This window comes from Fistularia commersonii, chromosome 23 (assembly GCF_037954325.1).
Source record: "Fistularia commersonii isolate RoL2024-O1a breed Wild chromosome 23, RoL_Fcom_v1.0, whole genome shotgun sequence".
NCBI lineage: Eukaryota > Metazoa > Chordata > Actinopteri > Syngnathiformes > Fistulariidae > Fistularia > Fistularia commersonii.
Window position 1 is genome coordinate 10,577,631 of NC_141306.1, and position 27,408 is coordinate 10,605,038.

General features: G+C 40.9%; 1 protein-coding gene across 4 annotated transcripts; it reads right to left on the bottom strand.

Moving 5' to 3' along the window:
* Window positions 1-4,283: 4,283 nt before the first annotated feature.
* On the bottom strand, window positions 4,284-23,746 carry smarca4a (SWI/SNF related BAF chromatin remodeling complex subunit ATPase 4a). 4 transcript variants are annotated; one of them, XM_086170334.1, is made up of 34 exons: window positions 23,630-23,745; window positions 21,216-21,479; window positions 20,826-20,958; window positions 19,386-19,844; window positions 19,102-19,200; window positions 18,762-19,017; window positions 18,403-18,529; window positions 18,032-18,205; window positions 17,661-17,834; window positions 17,317-17,484; window positions 17,194-17,244; window positions 16,932-17,062; window positions 16,613-16,676; window positions 16,420-16,532; window positions 16,050-16,197; window positions 15,778-15,941; window positions 15,557-15,623; window positions 14,333-14,443; window positions 13,988-14,230; window positions 13,662-13,775; window positions 13,427-13,534; window positions 13,225-13,311; window positions 13,089-13,135; window positions 12,827-12,993; window positions 11,387-11,550; window positions 11,002-11,229; window positions 10,437-10,514; window positions 10,124-10,342; window positions 9,732-9,994; window positions 6,878-6,983; window positions 6,662-6,763; window positions 6,329-6,461; window positions 6,122-6,261; window positions 4,284-4,969 (listed from the first exon to the last, which is right to left on the bottom strand). In XM_086170334.1, exons 2-34 carry the CDS (start codon window positions 21,435-21,437, stop codon window positions 4,937-4,939), a joined length of 4,893 nt encoding a protein of 1,630 aa, XP_086026460.1. In that variant the 5' UTR covers window positions 21,438-21,479; window positions 23,630-23,745; the 3' UTR covers window positions 4,284-4,936. The 4 variants fall into 4 exon arrangements, with proteins under 4 accessions (XP_086026460.1, XP_086026459.1, XP_086026458.1 ...); XM_086170333.1 differs by having other exon boundaries at window positions 4,286-4,969; window positions 10,963-11,229; window positions 17,194-17,241; window positions 23,630-23,746; XM_086170332.1 differs by having other exon boundaries at window positions 4,286-4,969; window positions 10,963-11,229; window positions 16,420-16,529.
* Window positions 23,747-27,408: the final 3,662 nt, after the last annotated feature.

Consider the following 27,408-nt stretch of genomic DNA (forward strand, 5'->3'; position numbering starts at 1 on the left):
GTGTATGGTCCTATCCACACTGTCTTCCATTACACTTCTACTCCATCTTTCAAATGCTGCCTTTTATTAAAATTAATTGTATACTTATGTTTCTTCTATTTTATTAATAGTTATGTTATACCATCTAGTATTCACCACAGACAGCAGAACACCGTTCCATGAAACAGGGAAACTGTTTCCTTACACTGTCTATGACAATATCACTTTGAGTCCTTGTTAAAAATCGGCACCAGTACAATTCACCCCATTCCTCAGGCATCCTTTTGCTCTCTAAGATCCTGCTCCATGACTTACAACCGACAAACTCTTCTAAACATTCCCATACCTTCCCAGGTATATCATCAGCATGAACTGTCTTTCCACTCTTCACCCACTTCAACGCTCTCCTTGCGTTATCTATACTCTCTTGCTGCCTCGCCATCCATGTTGTTTACTTCTTCCACTTTTCATCCTCATTTACTCATGCCATCTCCCTGTCAATACTTTGCCCTCTATCTTTAATCACCCTAACCTGCTGTACTCCATTTCTCTTCACATCATTACCATGATAGAACAACTTCTCTCCTGCTCCTAACCTTCTAGGCTTGCTACCCTTCCACCTGGTCTCCTTTACACACTGTGTCACAATGACACTTGGCACACCTTTCTCCAGTGCATCATGCCAACCAAACTATCTTTTCCTGTTATAGTCCCAACATTCAAAGTCCCTGCTCTCAATCCTAGACTCTTCTTTACCTCTTCTCCCTTTGTTGATGGTCATGCCCGCCTCCACTCCTTCTTGGACCTGGAGTAGCCCAATGTCCACCCAAGTTCTGTCACCTGTTCAGAATTTACCAGACAGTGTTCTGACCAGAATAAGTTAATGTGAACACATTGAACTATTGCTCTCCTCTACAGATTTTAAGGTGTTGCTGTGCACCTACAAAATAGCAAATGGCATTGTACCATCGTTGTACCATCATCATCTGACTCGATGAGGCCGTATGTGGCTGTGCCTGGACGTGCACTGTACAAACTCTGTGGAACAGTCTGCCTCCTACCATCAGCCAGGTCTGTTCAGCTGATTCTTTAAAGCAGGGATGTCAAACTCATTTTAGCTCGGGGGCCACATGGAAGATAATCTATTCTCAAGTGGGCCGGACAGATAAAATCATGACATGTTAACTATTCATGTACCTATTGTTTAATTCATCCCTGAAACATGGTATCTTAGCTTTGTGATTGGTTTAAACCTTTTTGTTGGCCTGATCCGGCCCACAGGCCTTGAGTTTGAGATCTCTGCTTTAAAGCATACTGGATACCCACTTGTTGACTGTTACATTATTCCTGTGTTGTTGAGTTTTTTTTTTAATGTTATATTTTTATGTATTCATATTTATTTTTGGTTACGTTTTGGGGGTGGCACAGTGTTTAGCGCTTCAGCCTCACAGGGAAATGGTTCCTGATTTGATTTCAACAGGGGGGCCTTTCTGTGTGAAGTTCGCATATTCTCGGCATACATTCTTGGCTGCACTCCAAGATTATTTGCCAAGTGGCCTCTTTTTTCTTGTGCAGCTCCTCTGGTAACATGTCTGCTGATGCCTTCCTATTACTTTCTAATGTTATCAAAGGGAAAGTAGCAGTTGACAAAGTATTTGTACTACCTGGGGCATTGGAGGGGGCAAAAGTTCATCTATTTTCTTTTTTGTAGACCAAGAAAACCCAGAGTAGAACATGTCCCTTGAACAACAAATGCCTTACCACCCCCACCCCACATACACACACAAAAACACTCCCACTCCTATTTTCTAGGAATACAATTTCTGGTACCTTCTTTACGCGTGACCTCATATTTCATGTTAACCTTCATTGCCTCTGACAGACTCAAAACAAACTGTGTGCTGAAGGCTGGAATTGGTTTTCTGTGTCTCCCCTTGGAGGGTGAATGGGGTTTTCATGGACAAGCACATTTTTGGCTCCTGTCCCTTGAGCAGAGTAGCCAGAAATTGAGGTTAGGGAATGTGTGTGTTTTGGAAGGGCACCTTTTTAAGTCAACTGTTGGCTGATGAACTCACTCTTAGGACTGATAAACAATGAAGATTGATGATATAGATATTTTTTTAAGTAATAAATGTAGTTTTAAACCAATTGATTCTCTATTTAAAGCATGGCTCTCATCTGCTTTAATTCTTTCGCTCCTTTGAATATGATCTTTCATCCAATGAAAATGCCCCAGCCTGGCCATCATACGACTACATTTCTGAAATGAGGGTTGCACCACTGCTCAGGACATGAAAGAATTTACCCCTCAGTAAAGATTTGTCATCAGCTTAATGCCAAAAAGAAAAAAAACAACTTGGAATGCTACTAAAGGAAATGACAAAAAAAGGCATCATGAAATCCTTGTTACTTTTTGGCAGTGGCAATTCCATTCTGTGGATTTCGAGGAAAAGTTTCAGGTGTGAAACTCATCAGTGGCAACATATCCAGGATGCATACAACACTTCTGTCTGCCGCAGAATTAGAATAACACAGAGTTTTGTCTGAGAAATTGACAATGACTCATTAATGACTACCACAACTGTGTAAACACACTGAGATCACAAGAATAGTCCTACTGGTAAAATCCTTCTGAGGTCAGTGTTTAAGAAAAAAAAATCAGCTTCAGAATCCCCCAAAGAGGATTCAAAGATATAAATGCATGTTTGTACAGGTGCCAGAACCTACATGCTGAGAAAATCACGTGTGGTGGAGGGAGACGTGGATGTGTCTCGGTCAGGCAACAAACTCGGTGGGGGGGTGTTTGGGAAAATAAGTAGTGGCTATATTCTCAAAGGGGTGACACAGTGGCAAAATGGTAGGCGCTTTGGCCCCATAGCAAGTGGGTCCCTGGGTGGTTTCTGGCAGAGGGTCTTTTCTGTGTGGAGTCTCTATGTTCTCCCAATTTCCGCCTGGGTTTCCTCCAAGTTTTTCCAAGGAGGTTCATTGGAGACCCGAAATTGCTCAGATGTGCGAATGAGAGAGGGAATGGTTGTACGTTTCAATATGGTGTAGTAGTCCAGTGACAGGTGGGATAGGCTCCTGCACCCTTGCAACCCTAACTGCAGGATCATTGGCATAGTAAAATCATTAATGAATATGCTCTCAAGTGATACTTTTACAAAAGTTTGAGATCCTACATTCTCAATGCTGAATTTCTTTTGTCATTACAAAGAGATAGGGCTAATTTGTTTTGCTTGGCTACAAATCTCCAAGATGGTGAAGGAACAAAATGACAAAGCACTGAGGGCAAAGATCAAGGCAACATTCAGAGAAGTTGGTAATCTCTTGGAGCTATAGATTGGTGTGGATAAAGAGTACCAGGGATTCATTCATTCATTATCCATACTGCTTTATCCTGCACTCATGAGGAGTTATGGGGGTGCTGAAGGATTTCTTGCCATTGGGTGAGATGCAGGGTTCACCCTGGACCAGTTGCAAGTTGATAATAGAGACACATTTAGAGACAGTCAGTGATTCATTCTCTCATTTACATCCACAGGTATTTGCAATTTAGGACTGCCAATTAACCTACCGCACCTTGGACTGTCGGAGAAAAACAGAAACCCAGAGGAAAACCCTAAACATACACAGGGAAAACATCCAAAACATGCAACACAGAAAGGTCCCCGTTGGAATTACCATTCTTGCTATGAAGCGGAGGTGCACAGCATCATTGTGCAGCCTTAGGCCTAGGGAGTACAACCAATTGGCCACATCTGGGTCACTGGAAACTGCTAAGGAAACTCACAACTGACTTCTCATCTGAAGAGACACACAGAAGCAGAGGCTAGGGTTGAGTTACTTATTTAGCTAATAGCAAAAACATGTGTGCTAATCATGTGTGCTGATTATAAATAAACCTGCTTTAAATTTGTGTGGAGTTATTACTTGCAGAATTCTTTGAGACTGTAACTAGGAGCAATTTATTTCTGATGCTCAGGCGCAGACCGGCATGATTGATTACTAAGTGTGCAATACATTTAAAATATTCAACTAATTTACAAAATTAACATTAAAAATGATGGAAAATATACCAAAATATAAGCTCCAAAATATTTAAAACACGATCATCGGATGAACACATTCCTGATCCTATCCATCCATGTCCCTTTGAGATCCTTTGCTGCAATCATTACTGAAGATTTCTTAAGAAGCTGGAGAAAATATTAAAACCTAGTAATGGAGAGTCTTAGTTTGCCCAAACTCAAGCAGCAACCTGCTCTTAATGGATGGATGTAGCCAGACTACAAAAACACAGAACAATTGATTAAGAGATGCCTTTATTGTATTTTTTGGAATCCAGTGACACTGACACAAAGAAATGGTCCTGTACCACCCCCGACCCTTTACATACACAACCTAAGAGGAAGAAGCTCTGGGATGGGATGTAGGGTGTTCCCGCTTGTAGTCTTAAATTACACATAGATAATAACAAATACATAATCAGGTGTGTTTTCAAGATCATAAGACATGCATTGAAAAAGGGAGTCCTGGGAACACAGGGACTCCTGGTGCTCATGTACAATTTATCTCAAACATAAAAGATGACAAATTCCAAACCACAAGGAGGAAAAAAAAAACAAGAAGAGCTGTCGGTATGGCCCATGATCCATCGATAAATCAGGCTGTCAATCTTAGTCCAATAGGAGAAAGCAAAAGGGGAAAGAGACACACTACTAGTCATGGAAAAACTGGTTTAAATATACAAGTGGAAGATTAATAATGTTCATGATTCATCTTAAATTCATTTTTAATGTTATACTTAAATGAGCATACAATTGTCTCACTAAAAATCAGTTATCTAGGTAAAACTAGGCCTTTTCCACTGGCTGTCTCCCTGCTGTATCTAAGTAAAATATATAAATTCCAGTCAAGCAGAGCAGTGGGCCATTGGTCTAATAAGGAGTGGTTCACTTCAGTCCTCCTCACTGCCACTAGCTGAGCGCTCCTATAAAACAACAAGAAAAAGACAGAACACAATTATGGTGCTTTTACTGAAGCACAAAATTTGATGAAACATTATAATTTCAGATTAATTTTTTTAGATGCTTGAACACTGGACCGTAATTAGATTACATTAATGTTTTGCTGAGTTAAAAAAAAAAAAAAATCAAGCAGGAGGCTGAGTAATTTTCTCACTATCTGTACTTTTGACATAAACGGAGATGCCCCCTGCTGGTCATGAGAAGGTGCATGCTTAAATTTTCAAACTTCAAATGAAACCCACTGATTCTATTACCCCAACAACTTTAAAAACGCAAACTGCATGCTTATGGTAATTGTATTCCTGCCCTGCCAAAGTATTATGTCATCTGGCAGATTCACATTCAGTGGATAAATAGACAATCATACATGGACAATAGCATTGGCGAAATGCTCCTGAGTTTCAAAGTAAATCTTGATAATAAACAAAACAGTGTACAAAAACCCCAATGATCAAATTACGCCCACAAACATTTGAAACTTAACTAAAATGAGCAGCAAGTAATCCAAACTACATTTCCATTTTCACATGAAAAAGGTATCAAACTTCTGATTGTCTGAGAGAGCCATGTTAACAAATATCAGGGATCAGCTAGCAGGCAAACAGATGTGTTCTGTATTCTACGAAAGCCACGAGGAAGTAGATCGGCCTCTGACATCGCTCTCCTGTGCCGGTTGGGATTGAAAATCAAAATTGAATTTTCATACCTTTCTGCCCAATGGGAGATGAAAATGAGAAAGCAGTGTTCGCTTTGTTTTCTTTTTAAGTTTGTGATAAAATGTATGACCTCAACAAGAAAATTGTAGTTTGACTCAAGTCAAAATATGCTGCCACATTCTAAAAATGAAAAAACATTCTGCTAATGCATTTTAATTTGAATTATGATACCTATATGCCTCCATACATTTGTGCCGAGGTTTTAAATGATCAAAATCTGTTAATTGCTCACATAAAAGATTACAGCCTATTAAATTGACATTAATGTTCTGAATGTCATGAAAAAAGTACTATACTATTAAATACAATCCATGTGATAGATTTTTGAAAGCTCTCTCATAGACAAGTTTGACAAATAAATATGAAACCATTTTTACAGTGCACGCAAACTTGTCTCACCTCTTCCTGTTCATCTTCGCTGTCATCGTCACTAACCACAGGTTTGGCCCGGGAACCGCGGCCCCTCCTTCGCTGGCCTTTTCCTCCTCGCTCCCCCTTCTCTTTTCGGCTTAGTTTAATCTTTACCTTGACTGAACGAGCTGAAAGACAGCAGAGATCATCAGTTAAGATATTCAGAAAAGACGAACTTTGGTTTCCTTCACTTACATTCAGATTCAGAGCCTTCATCTGCCTCCTCCTCCTCTTCCTCACTTTCCTCTCCTTCACTATCATCCTCCTTTTCAATCTTTTGTCTCACGCTAGTGAAAACAGACTGCAGCACTATGGAGTCTTCATAGATCTGAAGGTTCAGAGGGGAGAGGGCAACATTAGCCAGCAAGCTTCACCAGTGAAACCCATCAATTATGCCTCTTTAGTGAGCCAATTCTTGAATGACTGGTAGGAATTCACATTGTCAAAAGCTCTTTAAAAAGCGAGTTTTTCAGCTTTAGTGTAAAATTCAAAATGACATTTGAGAGAGGATCAGGGATTTAGACATACCAGGGAGCCCTCCAAGTTGAAAGTTTGGGCATTCTGACACAGCAGCATCACATCCTTCTCTAAGTCATTCAGGCTACGGTACTTATGGCTGCGTATCCTTTCCTGATTAATAAGGAAGCAAATAATAGATCACGGGTCAGATATTGAGTGTAAGCTGAAAACACTGAAATCACCAAAGAATTCTACACAGAAGTCTATTAACCTTTTTTGTCTTACCTTGATCTTTCTGAAGTCAACTGGTTTGCGAATCAGCTCATAGTACTCTGGCAGCTCTTTGCGAGATGGAAGCTGGATGAAGACTTCACTCAGCTGCCGTCCATTACTGTAGACACAAAGATGCAGTGTGTATCAACTGTTGATTCGAACTCCTTTAAAAAGTCAGTGATTAACATAACTCTAAATGAAGGCACTTTGCTTTAAAACTTAAGTGTTCATGAATTCCACCAGATCTTGCTGCATTCTTTAGCATAAGTTCTGATTTGATCAGGAGCGTCTCAGCAGAGTGATTAATATGGCTTGATTTGATGAACATTTCCTTTTCTCTTGTGGTCTGTCTTTCTACTATGGACTAGATGCTTGATGTAGCTTTGTTTATGCTATTAAAGCTCTTGCACCTTTTATGTGAAACCAACATGTCCTAAGATGTGGCCTATGGTATTTATTAGTGTAGCTGCATAATGTAGCGATAAAGGCTGGACACAGGTCATAACAACAGTCTGGTCTACCTATGTTTTACTTAATGTTCTTCTTTCTTCTCCTTCTTTCGGCTTTTCTCTTCAGGGGTTGCCACAGCGAGTCAACTTCCTCCAGCTAATCCTATTCTATTTCCTCCTCTCTCACACCAACTACCTCCATATCCTCTCTCATTACGTCCATAAATCTTCTTTTTGGTCTTCCTCGAGACCTCTTGCCTGGCAGCTCCAATTCCAGCATCCGTCTACCAATATATTCTCTATCCCTCCTCTGTACATGACCAAACCATCTCAGTCTGGCTTCTTTGACCTTCTTTCCAAAATATCTAACATGTGCTGTTCCTCTGATAGACTCATTCCTGATCCCATCCATCCTGGTCTCCCAAAGAGAACCTCTCTTTGGGTCATATCTGCAACCTCGAGTTCTGCCTGCTGTCTTTTGGTCATTGTAACAGTTTCTAGGCCATACAGCATTGCTGGTCTCACCACTGTCTTGTACACCTTTCCTTTCATTGTGGCCGATAGTCTTCTATCACATAGTACCCCTGACGCTTTTATCCACCCATTCCAACCTGCTTGGACCTGTCTCTTCACCTGTTTTCCACACTCTCCGTTGCTCTGGACTGTTGAACCCAAGTACCTGAAATCCTCCAGCTTCTTGATCTCCACTCCCTGTAGCCTCACCGTTCCACCCGAGTTCCTCTCATTCACACACATATATTCTGTCTTGCTGTGACTAACTTTCATTCCTCTCCTTTCCAGAGCATACCTCCACCGTTCTATATTTTCCTCTACCTGTTGTCTATTCTCACTACAGATTACAATATCATCTGCAAACATCATGGTCCAAGGGGATTCCTGTCTAACCTCATCTGTCAGCCTGTTCATCACCATTGCTATCAAGAGGGGGCTCAGAGCTGATCCCTGATGGAGTCCCACCTCCACCTTGAACTTCTCTGTTACCCCTACAGCTCACCGTACCAATGTCTCACAGCTAGCATACATGTCCTGCACCAGTCTAACGTACTTCTCTGCCACTCCAGACTTCCTCATACAATACCAGAGCTCCTCTCTTGGCACCCTGTCATATGCATTTTCTAGGTCTACAAAAACACAATGCAGCTCCCTCTGGCCTTCTGTGTACTTCTCTATTAGCATTCTCAATGCAAATACTGCATCTGTAGTACTCTTCCTAGGCATGAAGCCATTCTGCTGTTCACAAATGCTGACTTCTGCTCTCAGTCTAGTTTCCACAACTGTTTCCCTTAACTTCATTGTATGGCTCATCAATTTTATCCCTCTATAGTTGCCGCAATTCTGCACATCCCCTTTATTCTTAAAAATAGGCACCGTCACACTTTGTCTCCATTCTTCAGGCATCTTCTCACTCTCTAAGATCCTGTTGAATAATCTAGTCAGAAAATCTACCGCTGCCTCTCCTAGACACTTCCACACCTCCACAGGTATATCATCAGGACCAACTGCTTTTCCACTCTTCATCCTCTTCAATGCCTTCCTCTCTTCCCTTTTACTAATTTGTGCTACTTTGTGGTCTACAATAGTCACCTCTTCTACCCTTGCCTCTCTATCATTTGCCACATTCATCAGCTCTTCAAAGTACTCTTTCCATCTTCCCATCACTCTAGCATCTGTCAATACATTGCCCTCTCTATCCTTAATCACCCGGACCTATTGTGCATCCTTTCCATCTTTATCTCTCTGTTTCGCCAACCTGTATAGATCATTCATTCATTCTGTAACCTAGCTCATATAAAATTTTTCCATTAAAATTAATTGGAACACCTTTGATCCGTTCAAGCTCACGGTTTTTGAAACATGTTTTGAATACTTTATAAATCTTCTTCTTCTTTCCGCTTTCCCTTCAGGGGTCGCCACAGCAAATCAACTTTCTCCATCTCACCCTATTCTCTGTATCCTCCTCTCTCACACCAACTACCTTATCATATCCTCTCTCACTATGTCCATAAATCTTATCTTTGGTCTTCCTCAAGACCTCTTGCCTGGCAGCTCCAATTCCAATACTTTATAAATATATCTTAAAAAATTAGTACATCATTAAAGAATAAAGAAAAAAGATGTATTCAGTGTATTCATTTTGAAAATCAGACAAATGTGCCAGCTGCAGCACAGGAGATTGGTGGAAGACTTTTTCATTTCATGCCATATCGCTGAATTGAACTTACTCACTGAATACTTAATGGTACAATGTATTGCAAAATTTTACTTGCATACTATGTTACACTTCCTCATCAAAATAAATTGAAGCAAACATTGAAAACCTAGGCTGATCCTATGGCGCAATGTTTTCAGGAAGTGTTCCAAAAATGAATTATCTGACTGAACATTTGTGTTCTTACCCATCCTTATATTTAATCACAGCATCAACTATCTTCTTCATCTTCTTTGTGAGTGAGGGGGGGTTCGGAGACAGCTTTTCAGCAGGGGGGCGACCACGCTTCTTTGCTTTTTTCACCTCCTCATCCTTGTCCCGTCCCCGCCCGCTGCTGGAGCTGGGTGTGGCAGGACCACCATCATGATCACGGTCCCTCTTGCGCTTTCTGGTTGTTTTTTTGTGACGTACCTCTTCTTCAATATCCTCTAAATTACCCTCTTCAATGGCCTGTTGAGAAATAATCACTGATGTGTCAAACACTTGTTTCATGTTGGTGCTATAGAGTTAAACTTGAGCATTCAAGAAAGTAAGTGCTCCAACATTCTTGATTTGGGATCAACTTAAGTGATATCACACCTTGAGCCACTGCTTCTCAGTGAGCGAGTCACTGTAGTCCACCTCCTTACGTTGACGTGATCCTCGGCCAAACATCTTCTCCTCCTCCTCTTCACAGGTCAACCTCTCAACCTCAGCGTCATCTTTCAAAATCCAGGCAGGCATATCATCCTCCTCCATTAGTCGAGGTTTTCTCTTGGGGTTGCGGGCTTCCTCGCGGCGTCTATCGAGATCCATGCGCTAGAAGAAAAACAGGAGATAATGGCCTTTATGAAGTCATAAAAATGACGAAATGATGGCTTAGTCTTCTGATCAAAATGGAACTGGTATTAACCATGAACTGATCAAACTCCTCTTCACTTCTGGCAATCATCTGATTCACAGTCTCATCGTCGGGCACTTCATCTTCCTCCTGCAAACAAATGGGAAGACATGAGAGAAAAACAAAAACAACAGCAAAAAAAATATAATGTGGCATCTAAGAACTGAGATATTTTATCTTAAAGGAGGTATAAAAATGATCACTGTCCAAATGATTGCAAAACACTCCGCACATTTAATTGCTTTACGTGTTAGCATATCTAACCTTATGTTTTAAGATAGATTGCAAAGGGGAGACAGTTGAAAGAGTTGAAAAGGGTTTTATGGAAAAGATAAAGTATCATATTAACCATCGAGGTAGTGGTAGAAAGACATAAGGGGGAAAAGGAGAAGTCTGGATTGATGAAAGCTCACAAATCCTGAGGAGAGAGGGAAATAAGAGACTGGGGGAAGAGAAAAAAGAGAATGAAGAGGTGGGGCAGCGCACAGGCAGATGTGGGTGGGTGGGCGGTTGGGGTACAGGTTCAGCTCACACCCACCCACACCCCCCTTGTGCAGCAGCCTCCTCGAGCCCCGACCTCATCCTGTTCCTCGTGCTCCAGAATGGCCTGTAAGAAGGCCCGACGTTCATAGCCTGAAGACTTCTGGTCAAACATGCCAGCCTGGATGACCTTTTGGTCCACATTTAGTTTGTATTTGGCTGCTGCCAGGATCTTCTCTTCCACACTGTTGACAGTGCAGAGACGAAGAACGCGCACTTCATTCTGCTGACCTATACGATGTGCTCTGTCCTGAGCCTGCAAATCCTGTAAGATGATGTACACATCAGTAATAAATTCAAAACTAAACACAGCTTCCTAAGCAAAAGGCTCAGAAAGTTCTTTGATTCTGTTTCCTTTATGATGGAGATTGACAGGAAAGATAGCTGGTGTTATAATCAGTTGTTAGCATCTTTGTGGTTACCTGATGTGGATTCCAGTCACTGTCAAAGATGATGACTGTGTCAGCAGACTGTAGATTGAGACCCAGGCCTCCAGCTCTGGTGCTGAGCAAGAATACAAAGTACTCAGATGCTGGGTCATTGAAAGTCTTCAACAGCATACCCCGATCCTCTGCCTTAGTGGTTCCTGGGGAGAGGGAGCGAATCATTTTAAAATACTGATATTAAAAAGTACAAATATGAAATTTTACAAATTAAATCTGCCAATGACAGACTATTTATGCAAGATATACCTGTATAACGGATTTACATTAATTTAAGAAAATAACTGGTATTGTCCAGTAAAAACAAACGTTTTACTACAAGCAAACACAGCAGATTGCATTCCTCTTTGCTGCAAGTTTTTAAAGAAAACAAACAAAAAAAAAAACAAAAAAAAAAAAACCTACTTTCAAGCCTATGGTTACAGCTTTCTAGCAATTTTTAATTTGTAATTGATTTGAAAGAGACAACAAAATCTTGAGTTGTAAAAAAAGACTTCTATCCAAGATAACTTGAAGGTATAATTGCCACTCGCCTATTAATTTAAGACTGTGTTTTGGACATAAAAGTATCGACTGTCCTCGTTAGGGTCCAATGTTTTCTGTTACCTTGTTTCAATTACTTTCAAACCCATGTTTACAATTATCTCGTGAGCAAAGTTTGCAGTACTAAAAATGGATGGATTTATTTTTGAATGAAAATGAATATTTTCAGTCATAACCTATACTAATCTTTTATAAGACTGCTGGGAGACGACCCTTGAAGGAGCAGTCTTGGCTGACATGAAGAAACAGTAATTGAGGCTCAAAATGCAATTTAGACTCAGGAGTTAGTGATTAATCAATTCAAACATCATGGTTTAAGAGAGGACTGAGAACCTCTAGCCTTGTAATTTTTTTTATGCCACCTAAGTTTGTTTCTACATCTGTGTCATCTCAACAATAACTCTATGCCATAACTAGAGGTATGGATATTCCCACTTTTGCAGTGCTGTGTCTACCTTAACTAGCAAATGGACAACTGAAACCGTGGCTTCCACGAGGACAGCAATTCTAATAAGTTAAGTTTCCTTAAGAATGACAATTGCCACTGAAATGGTGTGGTTTATTTGGAGTTGAAGCACAATAATTATAGAATGTTACATAAGCTGATAACTAAACTAGAACAGACAAAGTTCAGATGAAGGTGAAAGAGGATATTTTGGGTTACAAGGGCCAGACGTTGTATCGGGCCCGACATATAAAGTGTGTCGAAATACCAGGGAACTGCATGTTAAGGCATGATAGGTTAAAGCATAACATACACAGCTGAACCTGCCTTTGACACTGATTGAACTATAAGGTTCGATCAGCATTTCAATTCACAATTCTACTGACTAATTGTACAGCAATAAGCTTAGTGTTCATAGACTTAATTCTCACCATCCAAGCGCAGGTACTTAAAGTTACGGTAGGCAAAGTAGTCTTCCATGATAGTCATGAGTGAGGTCATTTGACAGAAGAGTAGCACTTTGTGGTTGGTAGCCCTCAACTTCGGTAGGATGCGGTCTAGTAGCTCAAACTTGCCAGAGGAACGGTACAGGTCTGGACTGGACAGAGGGAGAAAGGGATGTAGCTGGTACAGGGAACAGACTCACAGTCAAGCAACATGCATAAGATACATTGAATTTCAAACTTAACATACCCAGACACTATTCCACCAGAATAGCCAAGATGCTCAGAGAAAGACTCCTGTTAGAAGAGGTAAAATAAAGATTGAGTACACCATTGAAATTTCAAGTAATGTCTAAATTAGCCCAATTAAGGTTGTATGATTGTACCTCAATGTGCTGAAACATATAGGGGTGGTTGCAAATCTTTCTCAGCTGCATGATCGTGTTCATTAGGGTCTTAGTGCCACCTTTACCCTGTCGGGAAAAATAACAAGTAGCTCTTCAGAGATTTTGAAAGTTTTACATTTAAAATATTTTTCAAAATGTTATTTCCACTACTTGAAAGTATACACATATTTCCATTGCAAACCTTCTTGTCCTTCTCTGACCCATCTGTAAGCAAGACTCCCTTAGCCTGCATGTGCCTGTATAAAACTCTTTGAAGGGCTGACATGTCACACTTGATGACATATTCCACCTGGAAAATAAAAATTATAGAAGATCCATCAGAACCTCTAAGTTTCATCAATGATATTTAATGTACTTAGGAGAATGAAAATTTAAAGTCTGAATTACATAGGCTTTCAGTGTGGACTGAACCATACCTTTTCAGGGAGCTGGGCCTCGACTTCTTTCTTAAGTCTGCGCAGCAAGAAGGGTCGGAGTACCTTATGTAGACGGCGGATAATAAGGATTGTTTCTTCTTCATTCAGGTCGACCTTGTGGTGGAAAGAAAGAGAGTTTCTGTGAGTTTAACAAAAAACAAAAATTGCTTGCAACAGTGGATTTAAAACCATGACATGGTATGGTATTCATTAAAATTTGTAGTTGGTGAAAGCCGCTTTACTGGCATGTACAATGGAAACAGGTAATAACAGATATAAGCTAAAGCAGCACTGAAAAACTCATTCCACTCCTACCCAAAACTTACCTTCTCACCAGTCATTGCAAAGGGAGCATTGAACCATTGTTCAAATGTACTGCAGCTCTTGAAAATGGTGGGCAAAAGGAAGTTGAGTAATGCCCACAGCTCAGGTAGCTTGTTCTGCAGGGGAGTGCCTGTGAGAAGGAGTCGCCGTGGGGCCAAATAGTGTGTGTTCAAGACCTGGGTCAGCTTACAGTGATGGTTCTTCATACGATGACCCTCATCCACAATCATGTACTTCCAACGAAGCTTTGGGAGAAATAATGACATGTTTGATTGCTCACTATTGATCAAAGTAATAACATACACGAACAAACTGAGGACCTTTTTTTCTGGAGGATGGATATGTACCTTTGCTAGCACTTGTTTGTCCTTGATTATATACTCATAAGTGGTGAGAAGCACGTTGAATTTGCCACTGCGCAGAATGGGAACAAATGAACGACGTGCGGCTGGAGACCCCTGAAAATAACCATAATCATGTCCATTAAACAATAAAAATAAATTAATGACTGCTGACTGAATGGAATGTCATCTTGAGCATAGTACCATACATGAGATAGGTAATATAGCGTTGTGCATTGAATATACCGTATTTCCCGCACCATAAGGCACACCTAAAAGCCTGTAATCTTCTCAAAAACCAACAGTGTGCTTTATAATCCGGTGTCCCAAATAAATGGATCAATAGAGCCGCAAGAGGTCTTGCAACTACAAGGAGAAGCCGCCAACTTCATTTTCTCCCATAGAAGAAGTAGGGTGCGGTGCATGCTGGGATATATGACTGCGGCGCAAGGCGTGCATTTCATTTTCATTTCCATTTGTGTGAGTGTGTGTGTGTGTGTAAAGAACACTTTCAAGAGACACGCTGACGACGCAGAGGTTAAACTCAAGGCTATCTGTCACGCAGTTGAACATGCGAATAGAGCAGCATTGAGAGAATTCAACATTAACAAATCAATGGTGCAGAAGTGGAGGAAGCAACAAGGTGACCCGCGCCAAGTAAAGACCAGAGTTTCTGAGGGAATAAAGCGAGATTGCTACAGTTAGAGGACAAACATGAACAGTGGGTTGTTGAACAGAGAGCAGCAAGTAGAAGCGTCTCTACAGTCACTATTCAAATTGAGGCAACAGCGCTAACTAGCGACATGAACATCAATGAATTTAGAGGAGGTCCTTCTTGGTGCTTTCATTTTATGAAAAGCTTTGAACTGTGACAAATGGAGTTGAAAATACATTGTTTCTAACAAAGGCGGCACGAATAACAGTAAGAGCTACTGGTGCGTACGGTACCGTATTGTGAATCCACTAACTTTTTTTGGGAGAGAACGGAGTTGTAAGAATGTTGGTTTGTATTCTATTAATAAAGTTTGACTAACTTAGCTGCCTGTTTGGTTGACATTCCCTTTAGCGCAGCTTCATCTAGTGGATGCATGATGCAACCCCAGCCACTACTGTAGCTTCTATTCTATGCACCTTATAATCCAGTGCACCTTATATTGCGGAAATACAGTAATTCAATGGACCAATGAATACAATTAAATGCACAACAGTGTCAAAGTAGTTCCTACTGACCTTGTAAGACACTTTCACAACAGATGGTGCCCACTTATCAAACTCGTACACCCAGTTAGACAGAGTTCTGGAGAGGGGGGAGAAATTGATTTAATTTAGAAACATTTCTCAACATGTATTCTTTATGCCTTGATAATAAAATGAAGAATTTAACTGCTCTTTCACAGAATAGTTGATGTTGCTACACATTCATGTACTTCAAGTCATATGTGTGGACGTACGAGAGGGGTACAATAATAAGGAAGGGTCCATTGAGGCGCTTGTACTCCATGAGGTAAGTAATGAGGGCAATAGTCTGGATAGTTTTCCCAAGGCCCATCTCATCTGCAAGGATGCCATTTAGGTTGTTGTTGTAAAGTGACACCAGCCACTCCAACCCTTTAATCTAATAAGAGAGAGGAATTATAATTATCATCATTGTACTACAAAGGAGAGGAAGAAAGTCACTTAAATTTTTAAGTGGTGTCTTAACATGAATTTCTCAAATTCACACCTGGTACTGTTTGAGCTGACCATTGACCAACAACGAGGACTGTTTATCGACTTTCTCTGTGACAGCATGGGCCACGGCATAGTACGATTGCAGGCCTCGGTTGAAAGCTGCATTACCATACTCATCATCTACATCCTGCTTAGCATGTCTGTTGGGGGAAAAAAATTAGTTAGCTATGATTATAGCAAGATACGATTAAAAAAAAAGTGCTTTAAAAAGTTAACCTCACTTTACTTATTCTATATTTACATAGATGCAATTAAATTTACATCTAATGACAAAAATGTCCAACTTGTACCAACAACTTTGAATTCCTACATAGCAAAAGGTGTTAAAGGTATATATTTGTTTAGACAAGTGTTTTTCTTACTCAATAATGTGTCGAACATCCACTTCAGATACGTCTTCACTGTCAGGGTCAGGGATCTTCTTTTTCTCTTCTGACTGAGCAGCAGATGGATGAGGCTGCTCCTCTTCCTCCTCCTCACAAAAAGGTCAGACATGGTGATCAAGAAAAATATATATCTAACAAATTTGTTTTTATTTAATTAACAGCTTTGTACCTCTTCCTCCTCCTCATCTTCTGAACCACTGTCTTCACTGTCTGAACGTGGTGCTACTTCATAACTGTAAAGATAATTTATAAACACTTAACATAGCTGAGCTTTTTAATATTTCTATTTGACCAATGACTTCTTAAAGAAATTGAAATTTTAAAACAAATGTCTGTGACAAATAATAGCAATTTTAGCCATTACCAGAATATTAGTTTCTGGCACTGAGACATAATGTACATATCTGTATTCTCTTGTCATCAGAAATATTGTAGTTGACTGTGTAAAAAACACTGTGATCTAGTAGAAAAACACATATTAGACTGACCCTGGGTTCACTTCTAGCCAGGCCTCCAGCTGACCAGCTTTAGGTGCATCAACCCCTGTCAAAATCTTCCCACTGTCCACATGGATGACCTTTACTGGTAGATCACTCATCTGACTGCTTTCATCCAAAAGCTTGGAGACAAAATCACAAAGAGCAAAAATTAAGTATGCTAAGCATTATACCACTATGGCAAATGATGACTGTAAATCATGATGCTTAAGTCAGTTAAAGGTGTCTTGCATTTAGTTGTATCTATTCTCACCTCTCCATCAGGGCCAAGAGCAGCTGCACTACCCTCCCCAGTCTCTGGCTTCTGAAGAGAATTTTTTTTTTAAATGCAATTCAAACAACAACACAGCATCTTAACTGGCCATGAATAACAAACCTTCTTTTTTTTCTTCTTTTTCTTCTCTTTGAGAGCTTGTGCAGCTTTGTGGGCGCGAACAAGTTCTGTTAAGTTTGCCACATACTCGTCTGTCTGCTGTAACAGATAGGCAAGACGCTTGTCTTTCTTTTGGTCGATAAGTTTACGATAGCCCTCTTCATCCTCAGCCTGGGAAGATAAAAATATGGAGACCAAGAGTGAGGACATAAAAAAACAAAAATATTATCTAAACGCTTTGGTGAACTCACTTCCATATGCATACAACCCATAGCGTTATTTTTTTTTCATCAGTGGGAAAAACTGCGAAAAATTAAAAAATCCATTAAGACTTTATGATGACTCACCATTAGCCTCCGCATTCTCTCTTTTTCAATGCGTTCATTCTCTTTCTTTTGCTCACGCTCAGTATTGGCATGGTAAGTGGCAACAGCCTTGGTAGCCTTTTGGATCTTTGCTGCGATGGAGCGATGGTATTCCTTGAAATCCTTGGCATGCTGCAAGATGCTGTTGAGGTATTCCTATGTGGGGAAAAAGAAAGATCCATAAAGCTGGGAGCACATTTGTTAACTTTTAGATCAAATTTTATTCCAAAAAGCTCTATTTCTTCATATAAACAATAGTTATTTTATGATTGTACAATCAATCATCTTTTTTGTCATGACAGTAAGATCCCCCTCTTAACATTTCTCCTGCATTAGCCTTTAATGCAGCGTACCTGGTGTTTCTGACGACGTTTACGTTCTTGCTCAATCTTCTGCTGTTTTTCAAGCTTCTCAGTAATTCGGGCTTCACGAAGAGACTGACGTTTACTGCGCTTATAGGCCTTAGCGTTAAGAGCTGTTTCCAAAGCAGTGTCTCTACGCATACAAACAACCACCTCCTGACGTAACTGTGGAAACACAAAGCAAAAGTATGAGACCTATTTAAAAAGGGTAAAATCCCCAACACCACATAACATGATTGTGAGTGGTGAAGATGTATGGAAGGTGTATGATTCGAAAATGCCAAAGTCAATATAGTCCTTTGCTGAATGAATCTCTTCTGAAAGAAAACAAACAAACAAAAAAAAAAAATCTTTCTTCACACCTGTCTCTGGAAGTTAAGCAGCCTCAGGGCTTTCAGCTCAATTGTGGCCTTGGTGCGCAGATCACCTGCTAGTGAACCAGGCAGGTTCTCCAGCTCCTGGATACGGTGAGCAATACGGGCTTGCAGCCTATTAAAATAAAAGAATTAATCTATATATTTCTTCTTTGTCTTTTTACAGAAAAAAAACAACACACTGAGTTCATATATTCAAGATCATCATGTATTCACAATTTAACCCGTATACAATTTTGGAGGTAAAAAAAAGTGTTACATCTTTCTGGGATATTTTGGATATTTCTATAAACACATTGCAGGGTATAGGCCAGACCAGATAGCATCTATGTTTGCTAATGTCTCACCTGTACTCTCTTTCCTGAAGGATCTCCACAGGGTCCAGCCCACGAGGTTTTTGGATAGGGGTTATACGATTCTGCTTCTGGTGGAGCATCATGGGAGGGGGTTGGGCAGGCTGTCCTGGAGACTGTGTCTGAGGGGGCATCACTGGCGAGGCAGCGGGTGGCACCGACGGAGGAGCAGGGGAGGGTCTCCCAGTGGGCTGTGGTGGAATTAGTTTTTGAGGGGGATTGGAAGGGGCAGCAGCATTCACCATTGGCCCTAGAGGAGATCAATTGAAGGTCAAGAACTTGTGTATGAACAACTAGTGCTTCTTGCCACAAGTTGTACAAAGAGAACATGTACCTTCAGACCATGATTTGGGGGGCCCATTGGTAGGCTGACTTTGAATACCTGAAGGAACCCCTGCAGGACCAGGAGGTGGCATATTTGGACCCACCATACCTGAAAGCAAATCTTTCTTGAATTCAACACTATAATTCAGAATAATTACAAATTTAATACATAACGCATGATAGAATTTCAAAATGTGTTAAGCCACCATAGACTGTTCAACTATGAATTTAGATTTCAAGAGGCGCATTAAAAATATTGATAAATATGTTTTTCGACAGCTTTCCTTGACTCACCATGTGGTCTGTTGTAGTTTGCTTGAGTTGGTCCCGGCCCAGCACCAGGTCCACCTCCAGGTCCAGTAGAAGGGGGCATATTGGGCATGGGCTGTTGCTGCATCCCTTGCATAGGCCTTTTTCCTTGTACAGCCATTTGTAGGTGTTCTGGTAAGGGCTGACTGCGTGCCAGCATCTTATATGCCATAATCTGGGCCCTGAGTTGGTGCAACTGATTTTGATTGAAAGGAGTTGGTCCTGCTGTACCACCAGGTCCACTTCCTGCACCACCTGGTCCACCAGGACCCTGGGGACCCCCACGAGTGGGTTGACCCATTCCCTGGTTAGGGTCCCCACTACCCTCCATAGGACCAGCAACAGGGCCAGTGGGCCCACTGGGCATCATGGGGCCAGACGGTGGACCGTTAGCTGGGACAGGGCTAGGTGCATGGTCTGAGCCTCCCAATGGAGAAGGGTAACCTTGAGGACAAAGTACACAGTGAAATTTAATTAATGATGACAAAATAATTCTATGCTTAATTGATTTACTTTTACAAAAAAGACATAAGAGCATAAGTGTTTAGAGAATTCAAACGATTTTCAGCAAATGATGGCTTTTACATTTGACTCTTAATGCGAATGCGTTTGGCAAAGCACAATTGTTTTACACTACCAAAGGGCACTAGATGCAAGACATTAATACCACATAACACTGAGTCATTTTAATCAAATATTGCCGATTATGAACCTTGAAACGCAGAATGAATAAAATGATACCTGTGGAGAGGAAGAATGTTGAATTCAGTCACCTTAAAATGCACTTATTTGCAATTACTATCTCAACATCTGTAACATGCATATACTCTAAATCTGATTATTTTCAAAACAAGAGGAATGGCATGCTTGCAATCATTTGTGTTACTCGACAATATTTTTATAATAGGATTTTTTTCTGGGTTATGTAAACATTTCTCAACATTAAATTTGGCTATATTTTTAGGATAAAATCATCATTATAAAAGAAGAACCTTTTTAATTACAAAAGTCAAAGCTACTGTTAAAACTACATTGCTTTATATTTGTGAAGTCAAATTCAACATTTGCCTGATGTAGCTACTCCCATGTGTCTTCCGATTTAGTAAATTGATTTGATTTTGAGCTATCAATCCCTATGCTGCCAAATGAAAACAAGGAAATTTCGAATCGTCTTTCCCCATCGTATAACTATCAATTATTCCTGTGTCTGAAAAATGAAGACCATAAAAAAATTGTGTAATTTAACTGGTCTACCGGATGTCATTTTGAAATGAGAAAACTTGTGGTAAGCAATGACTACAACCAGCATAAGAAAATTTTCCACCACACTACATGCGTATAGTCCTCACTCCTTTCTTTAGTTCTCTGTTGCTTAAGTGACATTCAAACAAAGGGACACATTTATGTTATTGGGGCTTGTGTTACCTTGGGAATGTTGGTCCATGGGGCTTGGAGGAGGTCCCATTCCACTGTGTCCTCCCGGCCTCATACCCATGCCCTTCATCTGGCTGTAACGAGGGTCATCAGGCATTCCCTTTTCATGCATGGCTTCCATGGGCTGTATAAACACAAAATAATCAATGGTGGAAAAAAATCTTATGAAGTCTCAAAATCTCTTTTTTTAATTGACTTAAAAGGTATAAGGCTCTTAATATGCCTTAGCAGTACTTATTTCAACCCTGCAAGCCCTTCAATCAAACCACTCAAATTCAAGCATATTTGCACTGTATAAATTAATTATAGTATGTGCAATGCCACAATTATTTTCAGAATGAGAAAGCAAAGACAACAATAGGGAAAGGGATCTCTTATTACTTTATGCAGCTGGTGCATGTTGTCCTGAGGATATACTGAAGGTCCTTGTGCAGGGTGAGGGTGTCCAGAACCAGGAGGTCCTGGGCTGGGTCCCATCATACTATGGGCTGAACCAGGGGATGGACCAGGGCTCGGGCCCATCATGCCACCTGGCGATGGCCCTGGACCTGGAGATGGTCCAGGCCGAGGTGTACCTCCAATTGGAGGCTCCGGGGTGGACATATCTCCAGGGAAACTGGGGTTTTGTGGCACAGAAATGGACCCCTGTTAAAACAGAACATGAATCAGGAGCTGTCTGTAATTTGTATTTTGACATAAGTAGCCTATATCAGCATCTATATATTCTCTCAATCACTCACATGACGATGTACTTTTAATAAACAATACAGTCCACTCTTCAGGTTTAAGGCAACCCTTAGACAATTTGGAGAATGAACCCTTGTAAAACACAACCTATACCAATCTCTGGTGTGCAGCATTACATGCCCATGATCTGAAAATACATTTCTTTATATGGATAATTACTTCATATTTCTGTGGAAAAGTTAACAGCAAATCTACAAAGTGTAAGAACCCTAAGGTTTAGAACATACTCCAAAGTCCTATGCAAAACATCAACTTGCGAGTTCTTCTTACTATCAAGTCCCAAAAAGAAACACTCACTGCTTTCCCTGATACTGGTAAGTATTAAGAGGGACTGTTGGAGAAAGCATATGCAAACCAACAATAATGTTTCCAAGACTTCAATTTCTTTTTAAAAGGTCAGAATGGCTTTTGTTAATAAGGAAGTGAGCAATTCAGTGATTTTTGAGAGCTTAGAGGAAAAGTAAGACAAGTAAATGTGTCAGATAGGCACATCCTCCAATCCATCTCTTATGAGGCAGTTGGGTTAAGGGCAGGAACACTCCAGAGGCCTCTTGTGACCTCTGCTACATCAAATATATGTTTGTGGAAATTAGTACATGGACCTGGGATCATCAATGTACATTCCACCTGTATATTATATTTCACTTTTTTTTATTTAAAAAAAAAAATAGAATAATTGAATAACAAAAACACTGGATGGTGGATTAGCCTTTAAGATATTTATTTATTTATACAACTAGTGTGTATGTTTTTACATATCTTCTGAAAGATCTTATTCACACCGCACAAGTAGAATGTCTCATCATAAGCATAAAAGCTCATTTATAAATGAACACCGATGGTTAGCAAATCTGTACAAAAACAGTGTCATTTTATTAAACCGTCAAAACAAATGTTTCATGTCGCACCAATTATGCTAGGAGGTTAGACGAACTGAACTGAGTCAATAGCCATTAACCTGTAAAGTTGCACCAAGCAGCAGTCGCATGATCACGTATTCAGTAATTAGTAAAGTTACTAATTTCAATTTTCCATCGCTATTGTTTAAAAGACGGATTGGCTTTTTTATATTGGAACCAATGGCTACTGTAATTTAAAGGTCACTTGAGGGGAAATTTCGTTAGAGGTATTTTATTACTACAAAGAACTTCAAATGACGACATATATCCACTTTGATACTTCAGTTACACACACATACACCATGTCGGGGTGCCGCTCTTGACGTTATCAATAAAACCTCACTTTATGGTCCAGCGAGTTTTCAAAAAGTTAATATCACGGGAAGCCTTTGAGTCGCAATGGATACACCTCTGGCTGGCTCGAACGAGTCTCAAGCTGTAAACATGTACATGTTACAATTTCTCAATCTGCTTCATTCAACGTTCACATTAGCAAACAAACGGTCGGCGTGTTATTGTCATCAAGTTTTTATTTGCTAACGTTAGCCGGGCCTTGCCTGACTTCATTGTCAAGGCAATATTAAGTCGGTCGCAGACTAAGCTCAGTTTTAGCCACCACTTTTTGTTACGTACTTCAACGAAACAGATAAAAAACCTAGGTAATAAATTTATACGCATGCTTTGTTTATGCTACAAAGAACAGAACAAGTCTACATTTGAGTCTTGGAAAGAAGCAGTATTGAAAACAAAACATAAACTGTCGGTTGACGGCACTTAGCATGCTAGCGGGCTCGAGTTAGCCTAGCCGGCCATGCTCTCTAAGGCCACTTAGGTACAACAGTAAAATTGTTTTGCGAGTTGTTTGTCCAAATGCGTCAACTTATATCACGGTAAGAGGTATCCATATCCCCGAAGCGGATTGATCCAATGCGCCTCCCGTACTGCTGGCTCCGTGGTCCGCTCTAAACACATTTCCAAAAGCAGTTTTCATTCATTGCTCACAGGCGCGCCGCGACTGTAGCACGATAGAGTCTGGCTTTTTTCTTGAATATAACATACCCGACCAACACGGACGTAAACCGTACCAATCCCCGTGGACAACACGAACCCGGCTCCCTTTACCCAATTAATCAAAAACACTTGACTTACACAGGTGGGGAAAATTGGTGTTTAAAGTCTCGCCGGTTTCAACGTCTTCGAATTTCCTCTTGTTAGAAACAAAGAGCGACCTACCCTGTCGGTTTTTTCCCCCTTCACCCCCCTCTCTCGGTAGACTGTACCGCAGGGAACCAGGCTGCGTGACTCAACAGCGCCCCCTACACCGTCTTCCCTCACTTCCTGCAATGGCCAATGATAACTGTGTTACAAACCGGAACGAACTCGGGCGGCTTGTGTGGGGGATGGGAGAGCAAGTCAAACACGTTAAACGCGAAGGACGCTGCCTTCTACAGCCACTTATCTGCGCTTGTGAATGTATCCTAACCGTGTACATGCGCCACACGAAATATTAACAAGAACTGAGGGTACAAAAATACAGTAAGAATCAGTTCAAGCTCACAATTGTTAAGGGCAATTTCTTAACAGCTTGTCTTTGAAATGGAAACAATTAAAGCTCATTGAATTGATATTGGTAGGCTCTTTTCTTGGTCTTTCTCAAACGAGAACTACAATTTCGTATTTTCATTGTGTCAAATGGCAATTAGTCCTGTATTTACACCGAGCGGGTTCATTCAGATATAGAAATAAGGTGAATTTGTTTCCCCAGCTACAATTTTAAAAGATGAGCCTGTCGATCAGAGGGACATATAGAGACATACATTCACTCTCCTTCAGTGTCTGGGCAATTCAGAGTTGCCACTGTGCCGCCCCCTGCAAGCCAGTGTTGGGCAATGCCTGGCATTTTCCCTTCCACGTGTGACCTCTGAAACAACAATGCAGTGCCACAGATGCCATACATACCTGTCTTAGCCATGGACACCACTTTACACTCGAATTAAAGTGCATCAGGTCTCACTAAAAAATACTAAAACTCATGTCACTACATCAAAGTGTGACAAGAAATTGAGAGAACATAAATATTCAATTCCGACTATTAAAACACTCATGAATCTCTGCAGCTGCCTCACCGACCAGGGGATTACAACATTGCCTCTCACGATGGGAGAATGTTATTTACATTTTATTATGTATAGTATTTTATCGTTATTGACATCATCATCAATTCTGGTCTACATATTGACAATTGAACAAAATACACAGCCAGAATTACAATCATGGTTACTATGTAAAATTTATAATTTTAGCATTTATATTGTTAAGTGGTGCAGAATATTCCCAGAAACGAGAGAGTGGAAGTGATGCATAATATTCACAGAAATGAGAGAGTGGTTATTGGTGCAGACTTCAATGGACATATTGGTGAAGGCAATAGAGGGGATGAAGAAGTGATGGGCAGATTTGGTATCCAGGATAGGAATGCAGAGGGACAGATGGTGATAGATTTTGCAAAAAGGATGGAGATGGCTTTAGTGAACACCTTTTTCCAGAAAAAACAGGAACATAGGGTAACTTCTAAGAGCGGAGGTAGGAGCACGCAGGTAGACTACATCTTGTATAGACGAGGTAACCTGAAAGTGATCACTGACTGCAAAGTAGTTGTAGGTGAGAGTGTAGCCAGACAGCATAGGATGGTGGTTTGTAGGATGACTCTAGTTGCAAGGAAGATGAAGAGGACAAAGGCAGAGCAGAGGACAAAGTGGTGGAAACTAAAAAGAGAGGAGTGTTGCATGGTTTTCAGGGAGTTGAGATAGGGTCTGGGTGGTCAGGGTGAGCTTCCAGATGATTGGACAACTACAGCTAGTGTTATCAGGGAGACAGGTAGAAGAGTACTTGGTGTATCATCTGGAAGGAAAGTATATAAGGAGACTTGGTGGTGGAATGAGGAAGTGCAGGAGTATATACAGAGAAAGCGGTTAGCAAAGAAGAAGTGGGATACTGAGAGGACTGAAGAGAACAGTCAGGAGTTCAGGGAGATGCGGCAAAAGGTAAAGACAGAGGTAGCAAAGGCAAAAGAAAAGGCGTACGATGACTTGTATGCTCGGTCCAAGTGATCAAGGACAGAGGGAAATGTATTAACAGATGCTAAAAGAGTGATGGGAAGATGGAAAGAGTACTTTAAGATGGAAAGAGTACTTTGAAGAGCTGATGAATGTGGAAAATGAAAGAGAGGCAAGGGTAGAAGAGGTGACTATTGTAGACCACGAAGTAGCACAAAATAGTAAAAGGGAAGTAAGGAAGGCATTTAAGAGGATGAAGAGTGGAAAAGCAGTTGGTCCTGATGATATACCTGTGGAGGTGTGGAAGTGTCTAGGAGAGGCAGCGGTAGATTTTCTGACTAGATTATTCAACAGGATCTTAGAGAGTGAGAAGATGTCTGAAGAATGGAGACAAAGTGTGATGGTGCCTATTTTTAAGAATAAAGGGGATGTGCAGAATTGCGGCAACTATAAAGGGATAACGTTGATGAGCTATACAATGAAGTTAAGGGAAACAGTAGTAGAAACTAGACTGAGAGCATAGGTCAGCATTTGTGAACAGCAGAATGGCTTCATGCCTAGGAAGAGTACGACAGATGCAGTATTTGCGTTGAGAATGCTAATAGAGAAGTACACAGAAGGCCAGAGGGAGCTGCACTGTGTTTTTGTAGACCTAGAAAAAGCATATGACAGGGTGCCCAAGAGAGGAGCTCTGGTATTGTATGAGGAAGTCTGGAGTGGCAGAGAAGTATGTTAAACCCGTGTAGGACATGTATACTAGCTGTGAGACATTGGTACGGTGTGCTGTAGGGGTAACAGAGAAGTTCAAGGTGGAGGTGGGACTCCATCAGGGATCAGCTCTGAGCCCCTTCTTGATCGCAGTGGTGATGGACAGGCTGACAGATGAGGTTAGACAGGAATCCCCATGGACCATGATGTTTGCAGATGACATTGTGATCTGTAGTGAGAATAGACAACAGGTAGAGGAAAATATAGAACGGTGGAGGTATGCTCTGGAAATGAGAGGAATGAAAGTTAGTCACAGCAAGACAGAATATATGTGTGTGAATGAGAGGGACTCGGGTGGAACGATGAGGCTACAGAGAGTGGAGATCAAGAAGCTGGAGGATTTCAGGTACTTGGGGTCAACAGTCCAGGGCAACGGAGAGTGTGGAAAAGAGGTGAAGAGACAGGTCCAAGCAGGTTGGAATGGGTGGATAAAAGTGTCAGGGGTATTATGTGTTAGAAGACTATCGGCCACAATTTAAGGAAAGGTGTACAAGACAGTGGTGAGACCAGTGATGCTGTATGGCCTAGAAACAGTGACAATGACTAAAAGACAGCAGACAGAACTAGAGGTCGCAGAAATGAAGATGTTGAGTTTCTCTTTGGGAGTGACCAGGATGGATAGGATCAGGAATGAGTCTATCAGAGGAACAGCACATGTTAGATGTTTTGGAGAGAAGGTCAGAGAAGCCAGACTGAGATGGTTCGGACATGTACAGAGGAGGGATAGAGAATGTATTGGTAGATGGATGCTGGAATTGGAGCTTCCAGGCAAGAGGTCTCGAGGAAGACCAAAGAGAAGATTTATGGACGTAGTGAGAGAAGATATGAAGGTAGTTGGTGTGAGAGGAGGAGAATAGGGTTAGATGGAGAAAGTTGCCGAAAGAAGAAGAGCATTTATATTGTTAAAGACACTTCAATATGATCAGTGCAAGACGTTAAATGCGAAACAGACTGCCATTTAAGAGGTCTTAATAAGAAAAGTCAAAAATGATAAGCCATCCAGATGGCAATCCTTACAATATCTTGAATTGGGGCTTGTTTAGTATGGAAGAGGACCAGCTAATCCAGTTTGCTGTCCCATGAGTGCCAATGAGAGTGTAAAAA